At 42.4% G+C, this 19,728-nt stretch overlaps 1 protein-coding gene across 2 annotated transcripts in view; it reads right to left on the bottom strand.

Moving 5' to 3' along the window:
• Positions 1-223: 223 nt before the first annotated feature.
• The window catches only part of KDM5A (lysine demethylase 5A), an 83,943-nt gene continuing 64,438 nt past the window's right edge, over positions 224-19,728 (bottom strand). For both annotated transcript variants that reach the window (XM_037878110.2, XM_037878118.2), the window contains 6 exons: positions 17,104-17,655; positions 16,223-16,366; positions 11,423-11,582; positions 10,870-11,090; positions 7,764-8,174; positions 224-2,107 (listed from right to left, as the gene is read on the bottom strand). In XM_037878110.2, coding sequence (XP_037734038.1) covers positions 1,895-2,107; positions 7,764-8,174; positions 10,870-11,090; positions 11,423-11,582; positions 16,223-16,366; positions 17,104-17,655 — 1,701 coding nt within the window. In that variant the 3' untranslated portion in view covers positions 224-1,894. The remainder of the gene's footprint in view (positions 2,108-7,763; positions 8,175-10,869; positions 11,091-11,422; positions 11,583-16,222; positions 16,367-17,103; positions 17,656-19,728) is intronic.

The following is a 19,728-nucleotide window of genomic DNA, read 5'->3' as shown; positions in this document are numbered from 1 at the left end:
CAGGCCTTCTCCTTTAAATCAGCCGCTGCCACCACCTCCACTTCCCAGGTGTCAGGAACAGACAAGCAGTCAGGTGAAGTTAATCTACATGAAGCAGACTGAGCTGAATTTCTAGTTACTTTTTTGCCTGGAAAATGTCGGCTGGTATCTCAGCCAGCTAAAAAACCCTCCAAAAATTGAAGTACAGAAAAAGGGACACAGAACAGTCAAGACAGAACACTTGTTTTTGTCAATTTTTTTTTTAAATCCCAGCCCAGCTTCTACTAAGACTGGACACTACGTACAACACTCCTAGAACTGTAGAAGAATGGAAACACAACAGGGAAAGGGGGGCAAGACAGCACAGTGGCCAGCTTCAGACACTTACATACATAAAGCCAGCAAAGACTGGAGTCAGCAAGGCCCAGGTGCCCCGCTAACAGGAACAATCCCAAACACGAAGGTAGCACGTGAAATGTATTTACCTATTTAAACACAGGCAGCTGGTTAGGCTAGGATGGGGAAGATAACTGCTAATTCCTTGTACTACAAGGAAAGAATGGAGTAAAAAACCAAGCCCGTGGGCAGGTTTTTTGCTTTGTGAACCTCTGTCTCTGTGCTGCTGGTAACAGTGGTAAGTATAAAAAAATCAAAGAAAAATAATCTATTTATAGAACAAGTCAGTAGTCTGAGACATTTAGAAAAAAGTAAAAACAAGTCCTTTTTAAAAAATGGATTTACTAAAACAACTGTCACCCAGGATTACCCCACGCCCTCTGTCCTCCAGCAAACCCAGGGGCAACTTCCAACGGGATCTGCTGCTGATTATAGGCAAAGCCAGCAGGGAGGGGATCTGCGCTGTGATCAGTATCTGCAGACTGCTTGCTGGTATCGCTCAAGGCCATGCCTGTAGCTCGTGATACTGGAAATACTTGTGAATGGAAGTTTTCACAGAAGCACATGTCAGGGTAACCCATGAGGTAAGTGGGCTGTCCTCATTCCTCCCCATCCCTGGGCACAGATCACTTTGCTGTATCTCTCCACCAGCTTCAGCCTGTGTCAGACAACTGTAATACACAGGCGCACGGAACACTAACAATGCCTAGAACAGGAGAGATGACCCCTGTATAGTGAAGGAAAGTGCTCTTTACTTTCCAAGCTCTGGCACAGACTGACATCTTAACTGATGCTTTGTGGCCCTCCTCAGGACGGACGGGGAGATTGACTTTCCCCGTCAGGAAAATATACATGGTGGGGCGGGGCTGGGTATCTTTTTGGTAAACAGAACCAGTGCTGATTTCTGAGACCTTGAGCTCCTTTGCCCTCTAACTACAAAATAGAAACTAAGAGCTATTCAGCCACCCCCTTCCATCCCTGTAATGTAGTGTGAGCTGCCTGGCCATTGAGGCAGGTTCATTATTCCCATACACTTCCCTATTGGCTCAGTTGGTACGGAGAGACCACTGGGCTGAAGGTAACTTCCAAATCTCTGCATGGACAATATGACTCCATGGGGCAACCTGGTAGGGCTGAGAGCTCCAGCCAATGGCCACCCATTCCATGCCAACCCCACTTCCCGTTTCACAGATGCACTTCTAACACACCCAAGTGTCTAATCTAACAGCCCCATGTCTGCTCAGTCTCTGAAGGCAGCACCCACACTCAGCTGGAAACACTTTCATTTAAAATATTGGCTGGAACTCCCACAGAGGTGGAGTCTGCATTGATGGGTTGGAACCACTGTGCCTCTGACATCCCCGTTGTACAGAGGAAGCCAGCAATAAGGGACCATCTCTGCTGCAGGGCTGTACATCCTTGGTAGTGAGGCTGAGTGGCTACAGTAGCTTCAAACACCCTCTTTCAGTAGGGTCTCGGTGGTCCATTTTCCCCAAGTCCCAGGGAGATTGAGTAGTTGCTAACTTGTCTCCTTGAGATCTTCCATTGGTAGCTTGTAGCTCAGTAAGAACTGGGGAGGTGGTGCATGAGCTGGGCTACTTGGGCCCTGCATCGGTTTCTTTGCGCAGTTCATACAGATGTAATCCTCATTCTCTGCCATTTCTGGAGAGACGCCAACACAAACTTGATGAAACCACTCGTCACAGCCACCATCACACTGCACCCAGTCTACCTGCAAGAGACAAGATCAACACCTCATGAAGAACCCTGCGAGGGAAACAGGTGTCCAATTCAACTCTCCAGACCCGGGTCAGAAAATAAGCCCGGGACTCTGCTCAAGTCAACTGTCAATGGCAGCTAAAGTCATGACAGTTCTTTGCTAGGACCAAACCAAGGGAGAGAGAGAGACAACCTTGGCATTGCCTTCTACAGCTCCATCACTTCACACTCAACCTGTATTGTCCTGAAGATGCAGAAGCTGCCTGGTTTCAGTGTGGCCTATAGTTTAGGTTTAGATTTCAGTACAATTGAGTAGTATCAATAGAGCCTGAGAAAGGATCACATCCTATAATGCGAGGACTCTCTTCTCAGTCAGATGTGGGGAATTTTGTAAATCGGACTTGCCCCAAAGCTACCTGCACGATACCCAGCCTAAACATTCAGGGATGTTCTTCCAAGATAATCCATTGTATTTATGTCAATTATCTCCTTAAGTACCCAAGGAAGCAGAAACACTCAAGTTTAGTCAGTTGCACAGAGCAAACAAAGAGCACTAGTAATACGTGCAAAGGGAACGGATTAGCACTATCCTGATTCCTAAGGATCAATTACAATGGAAATGTTAAGAGTGAAAAAGCCTTTCGAAATCCAAGAAAGCTTAAAGTACATGTTACTAGAGGGCAAGGACATATGACCAGCCCTTGGGAAAGAGCAACTACAGTGACTATACGGTGACCACTTTTCAGACAAAAATACTGTATTTATTTTCGGTTTTTTGCTATAAGTATCCCCTCTCCCAGCACAGTCCGAAACAGATTACTGACAGTTTCTCATTTAAAACATACTAATTAACCCCAACTAATTTACCCACTTCTCTACTCGCCTCTTCTTCAATCCCACCCCCCTTCTCTCCCATCCAGGTCACCTCCATGAATCTCAGTCCAGTTGCCTTCACCTAAATAGACGAAGAGGATGGTACCAACTGGACTCAAGGTGTCTCCTGAGAAATGCATAAATCATAACTTACTATCTACTACTAAGACCCAGTTCCTCTCCTATCCTAGGTCAGGATGCTCACAGTGCCATTCCAGACTCCCTACTTTAACTACCCAATCACTTTACACCATGAGGTGTTTTCTGATTTTTATTTTGAAAAATGGCAATTAAGCCCCACTTCTGTCTCCTCTCCTGATTCTTCAGTATATCAGCAGCTGAAACACCATTCAAAGCCACTATTTACCTCAACTTTTCTGAACAAAAGCACCTCCTTGCACACACTGAAAACCCTTTGCCTGATCCTCCCTCACTCGTGACCATGCTCCCTAGCCTCAGCAATATTCTGGAATACAAAGGCTTCACTTACCACTTTACCTAGACCATCCTCCTTTTGATTTTCCAGGTTCTAAACCTGTTTGATTTGTCTCCTCGTATATGGAAGATTTCAGAACCATCAGTCACTCTTCCCTGAGGGCCTTCAGCAAGGAGCCAACGATCTTCACTTAGTACAAGAAACTAACTGCTTTGCTGTTCCCTCACTCTTTCACTAGAGCTCATCTCAAAGTATTTCTTTTCTCTCTCCTAGACTTTTCATTGCTGGATTCAACCATTAATCTTTTGATCCAGCTGATCAAGCCACATGTACCACCTCCCTGTTAAGTTTGACAATAAAGCTTAACGCCACATAATGAAGCCCTTTTCAAGGGGAAAAAACCTTTGTCCCAAGACTCTCTTCTATCATTCCCCCTAACATAGCCCAACCTTCACTTCCAGGCCTAAGTTGGACAACCAATCATCCTTGACTTGACCAAAGTTTTCTTTTGTTCTCACATCACACAGGTGTAATAGGCAGCCTTGCAATCTGAGGAACCCTGCCAGAATTCATCCCCCATTCCTTTGACCCTGTCTCAGATAAAATCCTTACTCACTGCCAATTGCAATCTTCTCCTACGGTTTTCATAATTTTTTATTCTTAAAGCCGGGGGGAGGGGGGTGGAGAAGAGACCTAGAATATGGCTGCTAGGCTAATCTTGTCTCGCTCCAGGAAACAGAACAACATTACTCCCATCTTCCTGGTTCCACCAACTGCATATCAGGATCCATTTCCAACTGCTATTAGGTATTCCAAACACTTCCTGGAGTTAGTCTACCCTAACTGAGTTCAGATCTATTTATCTGCCTACTTTCTCACTCTGGACTTTCTGACCTTCCTCAATTACACTCCACAATTAGGGAACTCATTCACTGGTGCTATCCTATTTAGCTGAAATTCTTCCCTGCCTCTCCTCAGCTACCAAATCACTTCTTTAATTTTGCCTTAAATCCTTCCTTTATTCTTTAAACTTATATTCTTCCTCCTCCAACACCTAATGCATGTAGAAAGCTGCAATAGCACATGAAGGAGTCTGTTAGAAGTGGATATATACTTTCACGGCCTCATGAGGTCTTTCAGCACACTGACCCTAAATTCTACCGCAAAGCCCTCAATTTCTGCAGCACACTGAATTTTTTGCAGCATCTTCATGTAAATGCCAAAATAGACATTTTTATTCAATTAAATACAAAAAGGAATAATGTAAATCTCTGCAATGTTGTATTTGAAAGGTGATTTTGGCAACCATAAAGACTAAACTCTTAAATGAAAGTTTAGATTCTGCAGCCAAATTCTGAAGCGGTGTGTGGATTCTGCAGCAGCAGAATCTCAGAAAACAAAGGAACCTGATTCTTGCATTTGGCCAAGTCAGGGCCATATGACCTTAGTTGCACTACTGTCTCCAGTAATCTTAGGCCATGTAAGAGTCCAAAACTACTGAGCTGGTAGCAAGTGGCTGACAAAGTTAGCTGAATTACTTACAACTCTGATGTTGCCCAACATTTAAGGGAAAAATACCCTCAACTTTTAGATGAATTTGCTGTAGAACAAAACAAAAGCTGTTCAAGAGAAACAAAAGTAAATTAAAACTCCTAAAAACCCAAAGGCACCAGCAGGTCAACCATTTTCTGAGTAAAAGCATATTTTAGTTTGAATGTGATAAGAAGAAACTGGAATCAGATGATTAAGAAACTGCCGTATTAATAAAAAACAATTTACTGGAACATTTATCAAAGCCATTAGCTGTTGGATCTCTGCTATCAGCTTACAGGACCACATGAAACTGAACTCAAATTATACTGGAAAATAACAAACTAACATTTTTGAAGCAAAGCAACAATTAATGATCAAAACTAACTGAAGGTTTTACTTTAATTTATAATCAAACTATATCTGTATCAGTTGAAAAAGTGACTGATTGCAGGCATTAATGCTTGCAGTTCCAGGAATTTACTCCTGGGGGAATTGTGCGCCAAAAAATTAAAAATTCTGCATATTTTATTTGTCAAAATAATGCAATATAATCACGCTGGTTTCAATTTAGGTAATGTATTTGAACTACAATACAGTGGATTGAGAATGGGAGTGGGGAGCATTGGAGGAAATCCCCAAACCCTCTTGCCTAATAGTAATGTAGCTAGGTTTGACTCTATTTCTAGTTATTAGTCAACGAATATGTGCAGCCACATGCTCAGTGTTACATCATAGGCAACTGGAGAGCAAATGAGGGCTGGGGAATCAAACTCACAATTTATATTGGCTAATGACCATCTCCAGAAAAGTAAGTAGCACATTTTGATAAGAAATTTTTTCAGTCCAAAAATATAGACCAGTTCTAATCACTAAAGCACCATAAGCATTTATAAGGCCGTACTGTCCTTTACACCACTCTGGCAATGTAAAGGAGCCTTAAAACTTTTACAAAATGTTTTATACTCCCAGGGGAATTCACAAAGACAATGGAAACAATTCACTAAGCTACATTCTGCTCTGCCTGAGAAGACAGCCTGTGCCATGCCTACCTCTTCAGACATACCCTGAAGCCCTGCCCCTCCATGCGAGCCATGCTGCAATAGTGAGTGAGAGGGACAGAATGTTTCTCTCACACACACACACAACTGCCCACCCCCTCACACACCCCGGTGATGATTTACGTATCTACTGGCTGCTCTGGGCACCTGAACCGACCTGTCTGTGCTGCCAGGGAGCGCATGACTGCTTTTGTGACTTCCCTTTGCTCCCCCGTCAGAGGTCATTTTTCTGCAGGAAAGCAAAGAAATCTGCGGGGAGACATGAATTCTGCACAAGTGCAGTAACGCAGAACTCCCCCAGGAGTAAGCAATTATATTCCAGTGTTGGTCACCTTCTATTCATAGGGCTAGAGCATTTAAGTTTTATTTTGTATACATACATATACAAAAACATGCCTGTCTATCCCACAGAAAATAATTCTAAGGAATGTTCTGACTAGTTTTAGAATGCTACACAACGCTAAGAATTTGCTCGTTAGCATAGCGTATATCAAGTTGATCTATTTAAATAAATATGTACTTTATCAGAATGTAAATTCAGACACACTACTCCTCTACTAGGAACCTCATTCCAGTCAAAATGTACTATATTCTGCAATATCATTTATAAGATAGATGGGAAAGAACAACTAGATCCCAGCAGCAGAGGACTGTTCGCTACAGTATATTTTCTAGTGTTTTGCTCAGTTTAGTTTAAGAGTTCCAAGTAGTTAGTGTCCTGATTGAAGTGGTAAAGGCTAACTCCACAACACACTGTCTCAAAACCAGGAAAATCTTCCTGATATTCATGCAGTCCTGTACCCCTCACTGAATTACACTATAAGTTGACAGTTTCTATTAGGGTTTTCCCGTGAAAAATTCATTTTATCTAAAAAAAATAAGTTTGATCACCTCCATCGGTTACTTTTGCTATAATCTGATCAATTCCCAAACCGCTGCAGATTCACCTCAGACAAGAAAAGTGGGGCAGTACAGCCTGTGGTTTCATTCAACTCGCAGCCTCATGGCTCACAGGCTTTATTTAAGAGCTCTGGAAAATTAATTTTCGTTTATGAGGACTGCATGTCCATTTTAGACGTTTGTTCAGAAAACAGACCGGGGCAAGAAACAGTTCTAGCTAAAACACAGAATTAACCCCTGGGGGTCAAGTCAGCATGTCTTCCATAGTATTAGCAACAAAGAACATAGAACTTTGGGAGCTGCGGGAAGTGGCAGCCAGCACCTCCCTGCGGCCCACACCGCTTCCCGCAGCTCCCATGGGCTGGGAACAGCAAACCACGGCCACTGGGAGCTGCGGGCGGCCATGCCTGTGGACAGCCAATGTAAACAAACTGTCTCGCGACCCACCAGCAGATTACCCTGATGGGCCATGTGCATCCCGCGGGCTGCCCACCACTGATATAGAAGGAGGCTTGTGGGTGGCATTACTTTTCCATTCAGATGGAAGAATTACTCCCAGATTCTACCTCTCCAACAGCTTGAGACAATATAGAGACTGTTGGGTTTAGTTCATAGTCGCTATGCAGCATGCTGATGCTCAGAATTCAATTGCTCGGGCTTGGAACAGATGGCTGGGCCATATTCTATGAGCTTCTTTGGCCTGACTGCTCAGTATTCTAAAGTCACACCCACCTACCAGCCTTCATACGTGTAGCATATTAACTACATCCCTCACTGCTGCTCAAAGTTTGTTAACCTTAAATAACTCTTAAAGGGGTTTTTCATTACCCTCCCCCAGTTGTTTAAGGCAAAACTAAGCTAGGACTCACCTTATCCTTGCAGGGCCTTTGGCAGTTCTGTGCGGCACACACAGCATTCTCATCATCAGACTCCTCAGCTCCTGACCAATCATATTTAGATGGGATATCCAGCACCTTTTTCTCTCTCTTTTTCTCTGTGCTCTCCTTTGCCAGCTCCACTTTTGCTGCAGCTGCCTTCTCTCGCTTTTTCTTCCGCTCCTCTTCTTTGGCCAGCTTCTTGGCCAGTTTATTCAACTCCTTTGTCTTGTCCAAGGTTAGTTTCAGCTTCTTCTTTTTGGGTTTCTCTAGTTTCTTCAGCTCTTTAGACTTCTGCTTCACTTCTCCAAAGAACTGCTCTACCCTCTCCAGTTTCCGCTTCCGTTTCCGCTCAGAAGAATCTCTCGCTCTCATTTTCAATGGTTTCTCATCCAGGCTGTCATCCTTCATAAAAAGGAGGAGAGATTAAAAAAAAAAAAACACCAAGAGAAATCCACATGCTACATTCCCATGGTCTGCTGGAAACATCCTCCCACCTTTACCTCCCATTTCCCAGGTTTTGGGTGCAGAAAGGACTGCCTGACCACCAGGCAGGATGGCAGAGTGTGAACAAAGGGGACTCCTTCCTAGCTTTCAGCTTGCCAGAGTAAAGTGATGAATGAAATCAGATTCAACTATGTAAGAAGAGAAATGGTTAAGAATCAATGATGGCCTATGGAAAAGTGAAACCATCTAAGAGAAAGGATTCTCCATCATTTGCTATACTACTTCGTTGACTTTTGTAAAAGACATTTGTAGCAAGACAAATCATTTGTGCCTTAAGTGTTGGTCTGTTCTTGCTTATTCCCGATCCTAGGTCGATCTTGCTTGTGGTAATTATTTTCACCAAAACTCTTATTACACAATCACATACTGGTTTTTTTCCTCACAACGCCAGCCTCAGTCATTTCAGATGTTGGACAGAGAATGAATCAGGGTTGTGTGAATTGGTCTGAGGTCCACTCCAGAAGTTGCACAGTGTGCATGAATAAATTATGCATCTTCTAGGAGAGGAAGCAAGCACTTGTGTTTAAACTGAATTGGAACTCAGGATACCTATAGGCTTTCTAAGGGACCTCAGGCAGGTCACTTAATCTTTCCGCCTCTTTTATGCATCTGTAAAATGGGCATAATGATGATTTTTGACTTCATGTAAACATGAAGGATAAAATTATTTAAGGCACATTGATGAGCTCCACAGACAAGTTTATAAAATACAGAATTCCTTATTCACTTCAAGTTTTCAATGGTATGCAATAAATGAGGAATGGGGTTACACACTGAACAATGAGGATAGAAAGAAATATTGAAGAGCTGCCTCATTCCCTGAGCACGTCTATCTTGTACGCTGAATAAGGTATGGTTCTTGCAGGAAGACATAGTATGTCATCTAATAAGACTGTAGTGTAATGCCTGCACACAAAAGAGCAGAGTTAAGGTTCTGCGCGCAGCCACAAATTTATTACTGTTTGTATTGTCATAGCATCCCGGAATCTGTAATGGATGAAGTTCCCATTGAGCTAGCTGCTGTACAAACACAGAAAAAGACAGTCCGTGCCCCCCAAGAGCTTCCTTAATCATGTTCTGACTTGAGTGCTCTGCTCTGTAACCTTAATATTCCTTTAAAGTGGAATGATTTTGAAAAAGTGGCCTGAGTGCCAGCAAATGGCTGTCATTGCACCTCCAAGCAAAATAATTTGTTTGATAGACGCAGACTACAGCTGTCTACAAAGCAGATGAGTTTTAGGTTAACCTTTGGGAAAGCTTGTTTTGGCCAAAACGACTGATTTTAAATGGAAAATCTTAAAATGCTCATTTAGTTTGCATAAGTTCTAGTTTGCGGGGTGGGGGTTTAAATGGAAATTTGTAGTAAATTTGTTTTAGGCTGAATAACTGAATTGGAAGTTTGATAATAAATAAAGAGAATCTTGCTTTACAAATGATTTGAGGCATGCAGTTAGTCTCTGTCAATGTAACGAGGGTTTTAGCACATGGTTTGACTGCAGATGCAAGGCTCCTGTACTCGTGCAAAGGAGGTGGTTTATTTTCTGAATGCTTTGGATGTAAATATAGGGCTTGGGTCTAAGGATGTTAACTGTAATGGCAATGGTTGCCGGGTTTTTTTCCATACCAACCCTTACCTCTGATCTGAATCAGACCTTTACAATGTTCTAAAGAGACACTGCTGCCACCTGTGGCACTTATAACGTATTTCAATTTAGAATCAGTTCTAGATCTGCATCCTGTATTCTCTCCCCCCTCGCTTTGAGTACCAAAGCATCTTCTTGAAAGGGACCTGTTTTTAGAGTTCACCACTTGCCGTTTTGTATTTCCCACCTTAAGTAACAACTGGTTCTGCAATACATATGCAAATGAGGGCAGGAGTTTAAGTTGCACTGGGTTTTTTCCCTCATTCCTCCTCCCCCCTCCAAAAAAAATTATTAAAATATGGACAAGCACGTGAATATACACAATTTCCTTTCTGACCAGTGAAATATTGCACACCTGTAATAACTGGATACAAAGCTAGACGGTAGGGGTAAGTGTTACTTATTTTGCAATAATTGTCTTCCCACTCTCCTTTCCAACTGGTTCAGATTCTGAACCCTTCATTCATTACTTCTGAATGCTTTGCTCTACAATTTTAACTTTATGGTTTGGTGTATGGAATTTCCTAGTTTTTTGGGCAGGTTTTTTAATAAAAGCAATTCCGCTAACTTCTGGACAGCAGTGGAATGTTTTTTACTGTACAGTAAGCACAATCAATGAGGCAGGAGTTCTTGCTATAGCTTATGGAAGATGACACTGAGTCCCTGAAAAGACCTGCTCTCAGATGTCCACCTCAAAGGAATGCTGAGCTGAAAAGAATGATGGAACAACTTACAAGAGCTAATTAATTATTTAGACCAAGTTAAACATAGTGATGAGTGAGGTCTGAGGTTTTTTGGATCAGAGGCTATTTCTTTGCAAAAAGATGCAAGATGCCAAGGGAAAATCCACTGAAAAATCACCTGAAATTCCATTTAAAAAAAACAAAAACGAACTACAACAACATTGACCCAATTTCATTCTATGCTACACTTTTTCTTCACATCTATACCTCCAAGATGTGAAGGAATCGGTCTTCACAGGGTGGATGCGTGGCCTGTAAAATCCGCCAAATATGTTGGGTCTCATCCAAAGATACCTCCAGTAGATCTCCTATCATCATTAGATCTTCTAGCTGAGATTTGGCACCAGGTGACAGCTCTAGCACCGGAGGTTCCAAACTGCGAGGCACCAAGGGGCTTTTCCGGGGCTGCTTCCTTGGGGTGCTAGGACCTTTCAAACAGAAGGCAAATCACATAGGTCAGACAGGAAGGTGGTCGGAAGCAAGACAATAGCGTATTATTTTTCAGTAACAGTCCGAGGGTGTAGAAGGCTCAAACAGAAACTTTGGGCATTGGCACAACCACTGAGCATGAGCAAATAAGGATTTTGGTATATTTCTACTGTATATTCCCTGACATGCTGACCACTAGTTGCCTTTCCCACATATAAACTCAATGGCCTCTGAGCTTACCTGATGTGATTAGCATTATCATTCACTGGCTCGGGTTTCAGATCACCTGCTCAGACCCCTCTCAATGGCTAATGCATAGAAAAGGCAATACCTTGAGGACAGCTTTTGGAAGCAGATGAATATGCATGTTCAGCACAGAATGAGGGAGCTGTCCACATGTGTGTTACCACTTCCTCTGATTTGATGGGGATCTCCTCATCACAGAACAGGTTGGGTTCCAGGCTGCTTGAAGATTTCACACTGGCATTATCCTGAAGTCACATAGCGAGAAAAACACACACAGGCTGTTAAAGCTGGAATTTATCTACTTCGGAGCAGATCCTAACAGAATCCTCAAAAGCCCACTGCTTCTAGAACCTGCTCAGAACTACTCTGCCACAGAAATTGATAGTGCCAGTGTATTGTGCAATTAACGTATCTATTTAAGTAATGAGATGGCAGCAGCTCTAGAGAGATCAATGTGTTCCATATACACTGGTTGAGTGCAGTGGAAGAATGAGTGATTTCCCAACTTTCCCCACAGATTAGTCCCCAGGTGTGAACTCCACTGTCAACAGAATGATATACCATGGAGGTCCCTGCTTTTGAGGTCTAGGAACAAGGGGTTTATAGGCATATGTACATGTACTCTTCACACTTCTGGAAGAATTTCAGATCAGGATGTGTCCCTGGCAAGGACTGTCAAATTTGGCATCTGTCTATGGACAGAGAGAAATTCATTAGAGAATAGGCTCCTAAGGCAAATTTTAAATTGAAAATGCCATGATTTTCTTGTCATGAGGCCCAGGATTTTGAAAAACATTCGGTGGCTAAATTAGGGCCATTACACCTATTGGTGAGGAACCAAGGACTTCTATTTGCAGTTAACACCTTCTGTACAAAGTTAGACTCCAGATTAAATGACAAATTAGTGGACTGTTTTGTTCACGCTTTTAATTGGGGCTCATTAGGCATTCATGAACAGTATATTCATGACTCCACATAATGTGTGAAGAAACCAACATGCAACAGGTGACAGAGAATCAGCTACTATCTACCTACTTAGACACTAGTAGTTTGTGCAGTAGCAGCTAAGGGCTTCGGTCTACTAGGCTCTATATACACAAACAAAAATCCATGGTCCCAGCCCCAAAATGCTTACAGTTTAAAAAGAGGATGAGAAACAATTAATGGATACAAAGATGTGGGGAGCGCAAGGTAACTATGAGACAATTATGATCAGTGCAATAAGCAGGGGTCACAAAAACACCAGCTGCCTGGCTAATATCAAGCATTTTATTAGAATCACGGCATAAGTGAATTTTAAGGAGCTATTCAGAGAATAATGTAGTGACTGCAGATTTTTAACAGGGAGTAAATCCCATGCCATCCTTTATGCAAGGAGATGCTTGTGGGAAAATACAACTAGTGAACAACAAAAGCTGGCATCTTTGGCAGAGCAGAGGTGCACAGTTCTATATGAGAGAATGGATAAAAGGTACTGCACAGAGAAGCCATGAAGGAATTTAGAAATGAAGAAAAAATAGGTTTGTGCTTGCGGCGGTGAAAAAGGGGGAACACTGGCAGGAGGATGTAAACAGGAGGGGGTGACATGGTCTAAGAAATAATTTCAGATGATATTTACAATAGCTTTTTTAACAGATTTTAAGGTGGCAGGATGGCATTTATTAAGACCAAAGAGGAGAAAGGGGAGACATGATATACTGAGTGTTAGCAGCTTGGACACAGGAAAGACCAGATTTTAGAGAGACGTTATGCAGGAATTAGTGGCAAGATTTAGATATGGGTTGGTTGTGTGAGTCTAGAAAGGACAGAATTGAAGAGGACACAGATTATAGTGCTGAGTGACAAAGAACTGTGTTGCCCACAGTGGCTGGGGAAAAAAGAGGGGATCAAGAGCTCAAATATTAGTCTTAAAACTGAGTTTCATTCCGTGTAAGCATTTAAGAAGGAGTAAGCTACACAGTAATGCAACCAGCAGAAAACTCTAGAGTTGAAGCAGGAACATCGGAAGAAAAATACAAATAGCCCTAGAGAAGTGAGAAATATGGGAAGAAGAAGTGACCTTCAGCTTGGGGAAAACATTAATATATCTGGGTAAAAACTCTGAAACGTTCAATGGGAGAGAGAAAACTGGAAAACTAATGCTCAAAGAGGTGACAGTGGAGATTAAATCAAATATGAGTTTGCATTACAGGACAAACAAGTCAAAGCAATTTTGGTCCCATCAAAGCGGAAGGCAAGAGTCCACCTTCATCTACAAATCTGGTGAAACGCATCAGGAATACTGTGTCCTGTCCTGGACACCACCTTATCAAGCTTGCAGGGAGTCCAGAAAAAAATAATTAAGAGCCTCTTATGATTACAGTAATCAAATATTTATGGAGTTAACAACCAAAGATGCAGGGGAAGTGTAAAACTAGATGTTATGGGATGAACCACAATTGGCTGGAAGACTGTAATCAACGAAGTTATCAATATTTGCTGTCAAACTGGGAGGAAGTATCTGGAGGGGTGCTGTAAAGTTCTGTGATGGGTCCAGTACCATTCAACATTTCACTAATGACTTAGGATTATGGAGTAAAGAGTATGCCTATAAAATTAAGGATGACCCCAAGGTGGCAGGGGTTTGAAGAACAGGATTAAAGTTCAAAATGACCTTAATAAATTGTAGAATTGGTCTGAAATCAACAAGATGAAATTCAAAAAAGACAATCACCTGGTAAGGAAAAAAATCAAATGTACAAATACAAAATGTGGAATAACTAGCTAAGCAGCAGTACTGCAGAAAAGGATCTGGAGGTTATAGTGGATCACAAAGTGAATATAAGTCAATAATGTGATGCATCTTTAAAAAAGCTAATATTATGGGTTTCGTTAACAGGAGCATCATATGTAAGACACAAGAGGTAACTGTCCCACTTCTACTCAGCACTGCTGAGGCCTCAGCTGGAGCACTGTGTCCAGTTCTGGGTGCCACAACTTTCTAACTATTCAGATAGTTATGCACTGGAATAGGTTTCCAAGGGAGGCTGTGGAATCCAATCACTGCAGATTTTTAAGAACAGGGATAGTATAGGTTTCCTTGAACCTGCTTCACTGCAGGGGGTTGCACTAGATGACCTCTAGTCTCCAGCCCTACTTTTCTATGAGTCTATGAGCCTATGAAATTAAGGAGATTTACTGTTGAAAACTCAGCCAATTTCATTGTCAAAAAAAGTTTATCTAGCTATGAAACAGTCTCAGTCCCATTGCCTGGGGCATGTAGAACAAAGACTGGTTACAGTACAAGTTAAGCATTTTCAAGGCAATAATCCTGCATTAACCAGGGGAAGTACCAGATTATTTAACAGGCCTTTCCATCTCTCATTTTATGACTACAAAGATTTCAGAATTATAGGATTAAATAATAGATTTTGAAACCCCATGACTGTAAATTGCATTCCCTAAAATCCAAGCAGCAGCCCTGCAAAAAACTCACAAGCATTTCCATCTTTCCCAGCATATCCTTTCTTATCACAGCCCAGTGAACCTTCAGAAAAACCTCATCACTGTGCAAGGAAAAGCTTTGAAATGTTTGGAATTTTTTTTTAAATGATAGTTTAATTAAATGCCAAACTAACTGCAACCCCTAATTTCTAAATTTCCCTCACTGACATCTCACACGGGATTACAGAAAAATTATGCTGCATATTTTCTTGACTGCCGCGGGCAGTTATATAGAGAGTAAGTTGTTTAAAAAGTTGAAGAGTCTGACAAGTGCTAAAAGTAATAACTAAAAAAAGTGAGGCAGAACAGGACTGAAAAAAATGAGGTCCCTTCAACAATTATAGAATTTATCTTTAAAACAAAACCCTCAAAATCAAGATAGTTTCATTGCCTTTTAAGGTAATCTCTACAGTATCTAATGGAACCTCAAATTTTCTCAGCATTATGCCTCATGAAGGAAATACAATGCTGCATCACTAAGGTGACCACCTGCACTAAGAGAACACTGTTTCACATTCTTCACTGAAAACAGTGAGCAGCATCTCCGAGAACAGTTTTACTTTTCAGTGAGACTATATTAAAATGAAAACACACTTAACTACCTAAGGCGGTATGACTAATCTCTGCAGTTTTCTCATGAAAATTCTTCTGCAGCAAAACCATTTCTGAAGCCTATGGATAAATGCAGTTTTTGTTTCTGAATCAGTTCCAGGAGCTTAGTTTACATATAGATCCAGAGCTGTAGTCCGGACCTCCTCCACATGGTGGGAGTGAACAGCTCCACCTCCTCCGCATGCACAAGTGGGGAAGGGAACAGACGGATAGCAAAATGCCAAAGGAGATGGATCACCAGAAAACTTCTTATAGAACGTGGAGTTTTCAAATCCCACTTTCTGCTACACTGTAGCTTGGTGAAGAGCTCCTGTTTTGGGTACTAATTTAATCTGTGACAAGTATACAACATCTGTGAAAAGGTACAAAATCAAAACATGGCCCCCATCCTGATCTGCATAGCATAAAATACAATTCCTCCAGTCTACTTGTGGCTCCAAATCCCTGAGAAGTGCAAGTATCTAGAATTTAGTAGCACTAGAGAAGTGTTGTTTTAAATCTAGTCACACAATACGTTATGGAGTTTTGACTACGAATGTTACGACCAAAAACGTTCAGCACTCCAAATCTATAATGTACAGATGAAACCCATCAAAAACCTCTCCTAACAGGCACATAGCCACACTATGTATCTTATGTCTTACATCTTGTCTACAATTAGAAATCCAAAGTGGATTAAACTAACTTGGAAAAGGTACCCTTATTCCAGAAAGGCAATGTTTACTCATGAAGTTATTCCAGAATAACTCCATATACAGAAAAGCCCTTAGCACCCATGCTAGGTTATTACCTTTATATCATAGCCATATGTCTCCCTGATGTCTTCATCAGAATCTGTTTCTTCATCATCATAGTCCATCGTCTGCCGTGGGGATGATGATACACTCCCTATCACACGGTTAAAAGCGGATTGCTGGAAACTAGTCAGATGACCCTAAGTGACAAAAGGAAAATATGAATGAAGCAACAAACAAATGGATACAGTAAGAAGCTGAAGCAAAAATCACTGCTGGGGAGAATGATTATACGAAGGCTAGTTGCCCTCCTTTGGGTTCAGAAATACAGTCTGTACATGCATAGCAGAACCCAGGCAAAACTGTCACCATATCTTAAGGTCTGGGCAAAAACCTGGAATGATGTCAAGGAATAAACCACAGGGGATTAATTTTTTTTATCTTCTCCAATCCTTTTGAGAAATACTGGCTGACAGTCCTACTGACTCCTCATTTTATCCAGAACTGTCAGAACACGGTCAGTGGTAGCACAAGCTTCTTTCTCACCACCGCATCATCTCAGTATGCCCCAGTCTTGATATGGAGGAAACATTTTTAGCAGCTGTAGAAAATTTGCAGTCCTCCCTGAAACTGCCAAAAAGGTATCAACTGCTTTATGGACAACTATCTACTGGGAACAGTACTGAGGGCAACAACATTTCTTACAGGCCACTCAACTTGCCAGATAGTACTGGCATTTAGATGCCTCAAGTGTCTTATAAATACCTAAGCCTACTGATGACTTCTTGCCATTACCTGGGAGCTACATTCAAATCAATGACCTAAATGACTGACGCATCTAATGCTCAACACAACTGCTTCTTTCCCAAAGTGCCCCTAGAAAGACTGACAAATCACAGTGAAGAGGTAAAGAGTATGATACCCTTGCACACCCTACCTGTAGGTCAGGGTTAGCTGCTGCTTTCTGTAGCTCTGCACTGATTATCTTCTCTGTTTTCTCCCTGGCTGCTTGCTCCACCATGCGCTGGCTGAGAACAGAAAGCTTGGCCAAAGCAGAGGACAGTTCATCAGTGGCCAGAGCCTGCCGTGCTCGGTCCTGCCAGCTCATGGCACGTTCTGTCAGGCACTGCAATGCCTCCCCCTCAGGCAACCGTACAGGTAGCTTCTGCAGGGATACCAGCAGAGACAAGATGGTTTCAAGTCGAGGCCTTCGAGAACGCATGCAGAGTGGGCACAAGAATTTGACTTCTTTGGCCTGCCAGCTGGAGCCCTTCTTTTGGGAACTGGTTTTGGGGAGGGGCACACAGCTGCTATGAAACCAGTCCTTGCAGAGCTCACACTGTAGCATGAACCCACTAGCCGTTTTGCGACAGATGCAGAACTTGACTTCCTCTATGTGGTCCACCATGGTCATCTTAGCCAGGTTAGCTGCCCTTAGGGCATGCATGGCTTCGATCTCCTTCTGCTCCCGGTCCTTGAATACAGCCACCTGCACAGCACAGAGAGTGATAGCCGATAACCCTTCACAGCAAATGGACACAAGGTTTTGCTACCAGAGTAAACAACACTGTAAGGCAAGGACATATCAAGAATCTCCTAAGCACAGTAACTCAAAAACCAGAAGAAAATGCAATTCTAATTACAATTTCCTCCCCAGAACCCTACTATTCCCCGACTTTCTGACATATGATCAGCACCTAACATTTATACAGTACCTGTCTTCCCAAAAGCTTCCAAAGCACTCTGCAAACTTAAACAGAGACCCATGCTGTACCAGGCAACACTTTCCACTGAAATGCAGCCACCTCTCAAGTGAACACTGGCCTAAGAACTACTGCAATGCCGCATTTTCCAATTTAAATTGCAGGGGGAAATTAGAGGACAAAATGTACTTAAACTGGAATTTGCATTTTCCCCTCATAAAAAACATTTTGCCTCAGAAGTGCTGCAGTTCTGCCTTTTGCCCACCAGAGCCTGCTATGGCTCCAGAACAGCCAGCTGCACTAATACCACCGTTCTAGCACCACAGTGGCCTCTGGTGTTCAAAAGGCAGAACTGCAGCATCTCTTAGGCAAAATGAAAAGGAGTACTTGTGGCACCTTAGAGACTAACCAATTTATTTGAGCATAGTGAGCTGTAGCTCACGAAAGCTTATGCTCAAATAAACTGGTTAGTCTCTAAGGTGCCACAAGTACTCCTTTTCATTTTGCGAATACAGACTAACACGGCTGTTACTCTGAAACCTGTCTTAGGCAAAATGTATTTTATGCAGGAAAATACAAAATTCTATGCCCAGTGCTGCAGAATTCCCCCAGGAGTAGAATTCATCACAGCATCCTGCCTGCGGAGCCAGGTAAGGACAAAGTGGGGAACACAGGGCTGCTAGGGGGTCTCAGACTAGGGTTCAGAATGGCATGGGGGGGGACAGACTGGAGCATGGGCTCAGGAGCTAGTGAGGTGACAGCGTTGAGCCTGGGAGGGTGGCTGCAGAGACCCATGGGGATGAGGGGTGTGGGGACAGGGGCAGATGTGCCTGACTGAATGGGAGAGGCTTGGGGTCAGCCAGGGTCTGAATGCAGGAAGCTTCTCAACACCCATAGAATCCCGCCCCCATCCCCGCAAAGAAAAACCTCCCACCTACACCCAACAGGTTCACTCCTAGGGTCCTTCCCTCTCCCTCAGCTCCTCCGTTACTGCTGACTCCCTGAAGCCTTTGCACTGCTTCTGACAGGTGCAGGAAACAGTTCTGTCTGGTAATTTAAATGAATTACACAAAGTTCTGTATTAATATGCCTCATAAGGAATCTATTTGTCAAAAAAAAATTAGCAGAATCTTTTTTGGTATTTTTGGTCTGTACTGTTACAGACATACACACTGACAGATATTTTGAAATAAGCTACCAAAATAATTGTAACTGGCATGATTATATTGTGTTATTTTAACAAATAAAATATACAGAATTTTGAAATATTGTGTGCAGAACTTTAATTTTTTGGTGCAGAATTCCACCAGGAGTATTCCACGTGAAAGACAATGGGCTCTTTAATGACCACAAGGAGACAGGGGCTTGGATCTAAGACAAGTCACCAACAACACAGTGCCCCACCTCACCCTCCCTATGCAATATAATTAGGCGTAGGTTTAAAACCAATTCAGAGAGAAGATTTCAGAGTAGCAGCCGTGTTAGTCTGTATTCGCAAAAAGAAAAGGAGTATTTGTGGCACCTTAGAGACTAACCAATTTATTTGAGCATAAGCTTTCGTGAGCTACAGCTCACTTCATCGGATGCATTCAGTGGAAAATACAGTGAGGAGATTTATATACACAAAGAACATGAAAAAATGGGTGTTTATCATGCACACTGTAAGGAGAGTGATCACTTAAAATGAGCTATTACCAGCGGCCGGGGGGGGGGGGGGGAGGAGGAGGAGAAAACCCTTTGTAGTGATAATCAAGGTGGGCCATTTCCAGAAGTTAACAAGAAGGTCTGAGGAACAGTGTGTGTGTGTGTGTGTGTGGTGGTGGTGGTGGGGAATAAACAAGGGGAAATAGTTTTACTCT

Source organism: Chelonia mydas, chromosome 1, assembly GCF_015237465.2.
Source record: "Chelonia mydas isolate rCheMyd1 chromosome 1, rCheMyd1.pri.v2, whole genome shotgun sequence".
NCBI classification, from domain to species: Eukaryota; Metazoa; Chordata; order Testudines; family Cheloniidae; genus Chelonia; species Chelonia mydas.
This window is presented reverse-complemented; position numbering and strand designations above follow the sequence as displayed.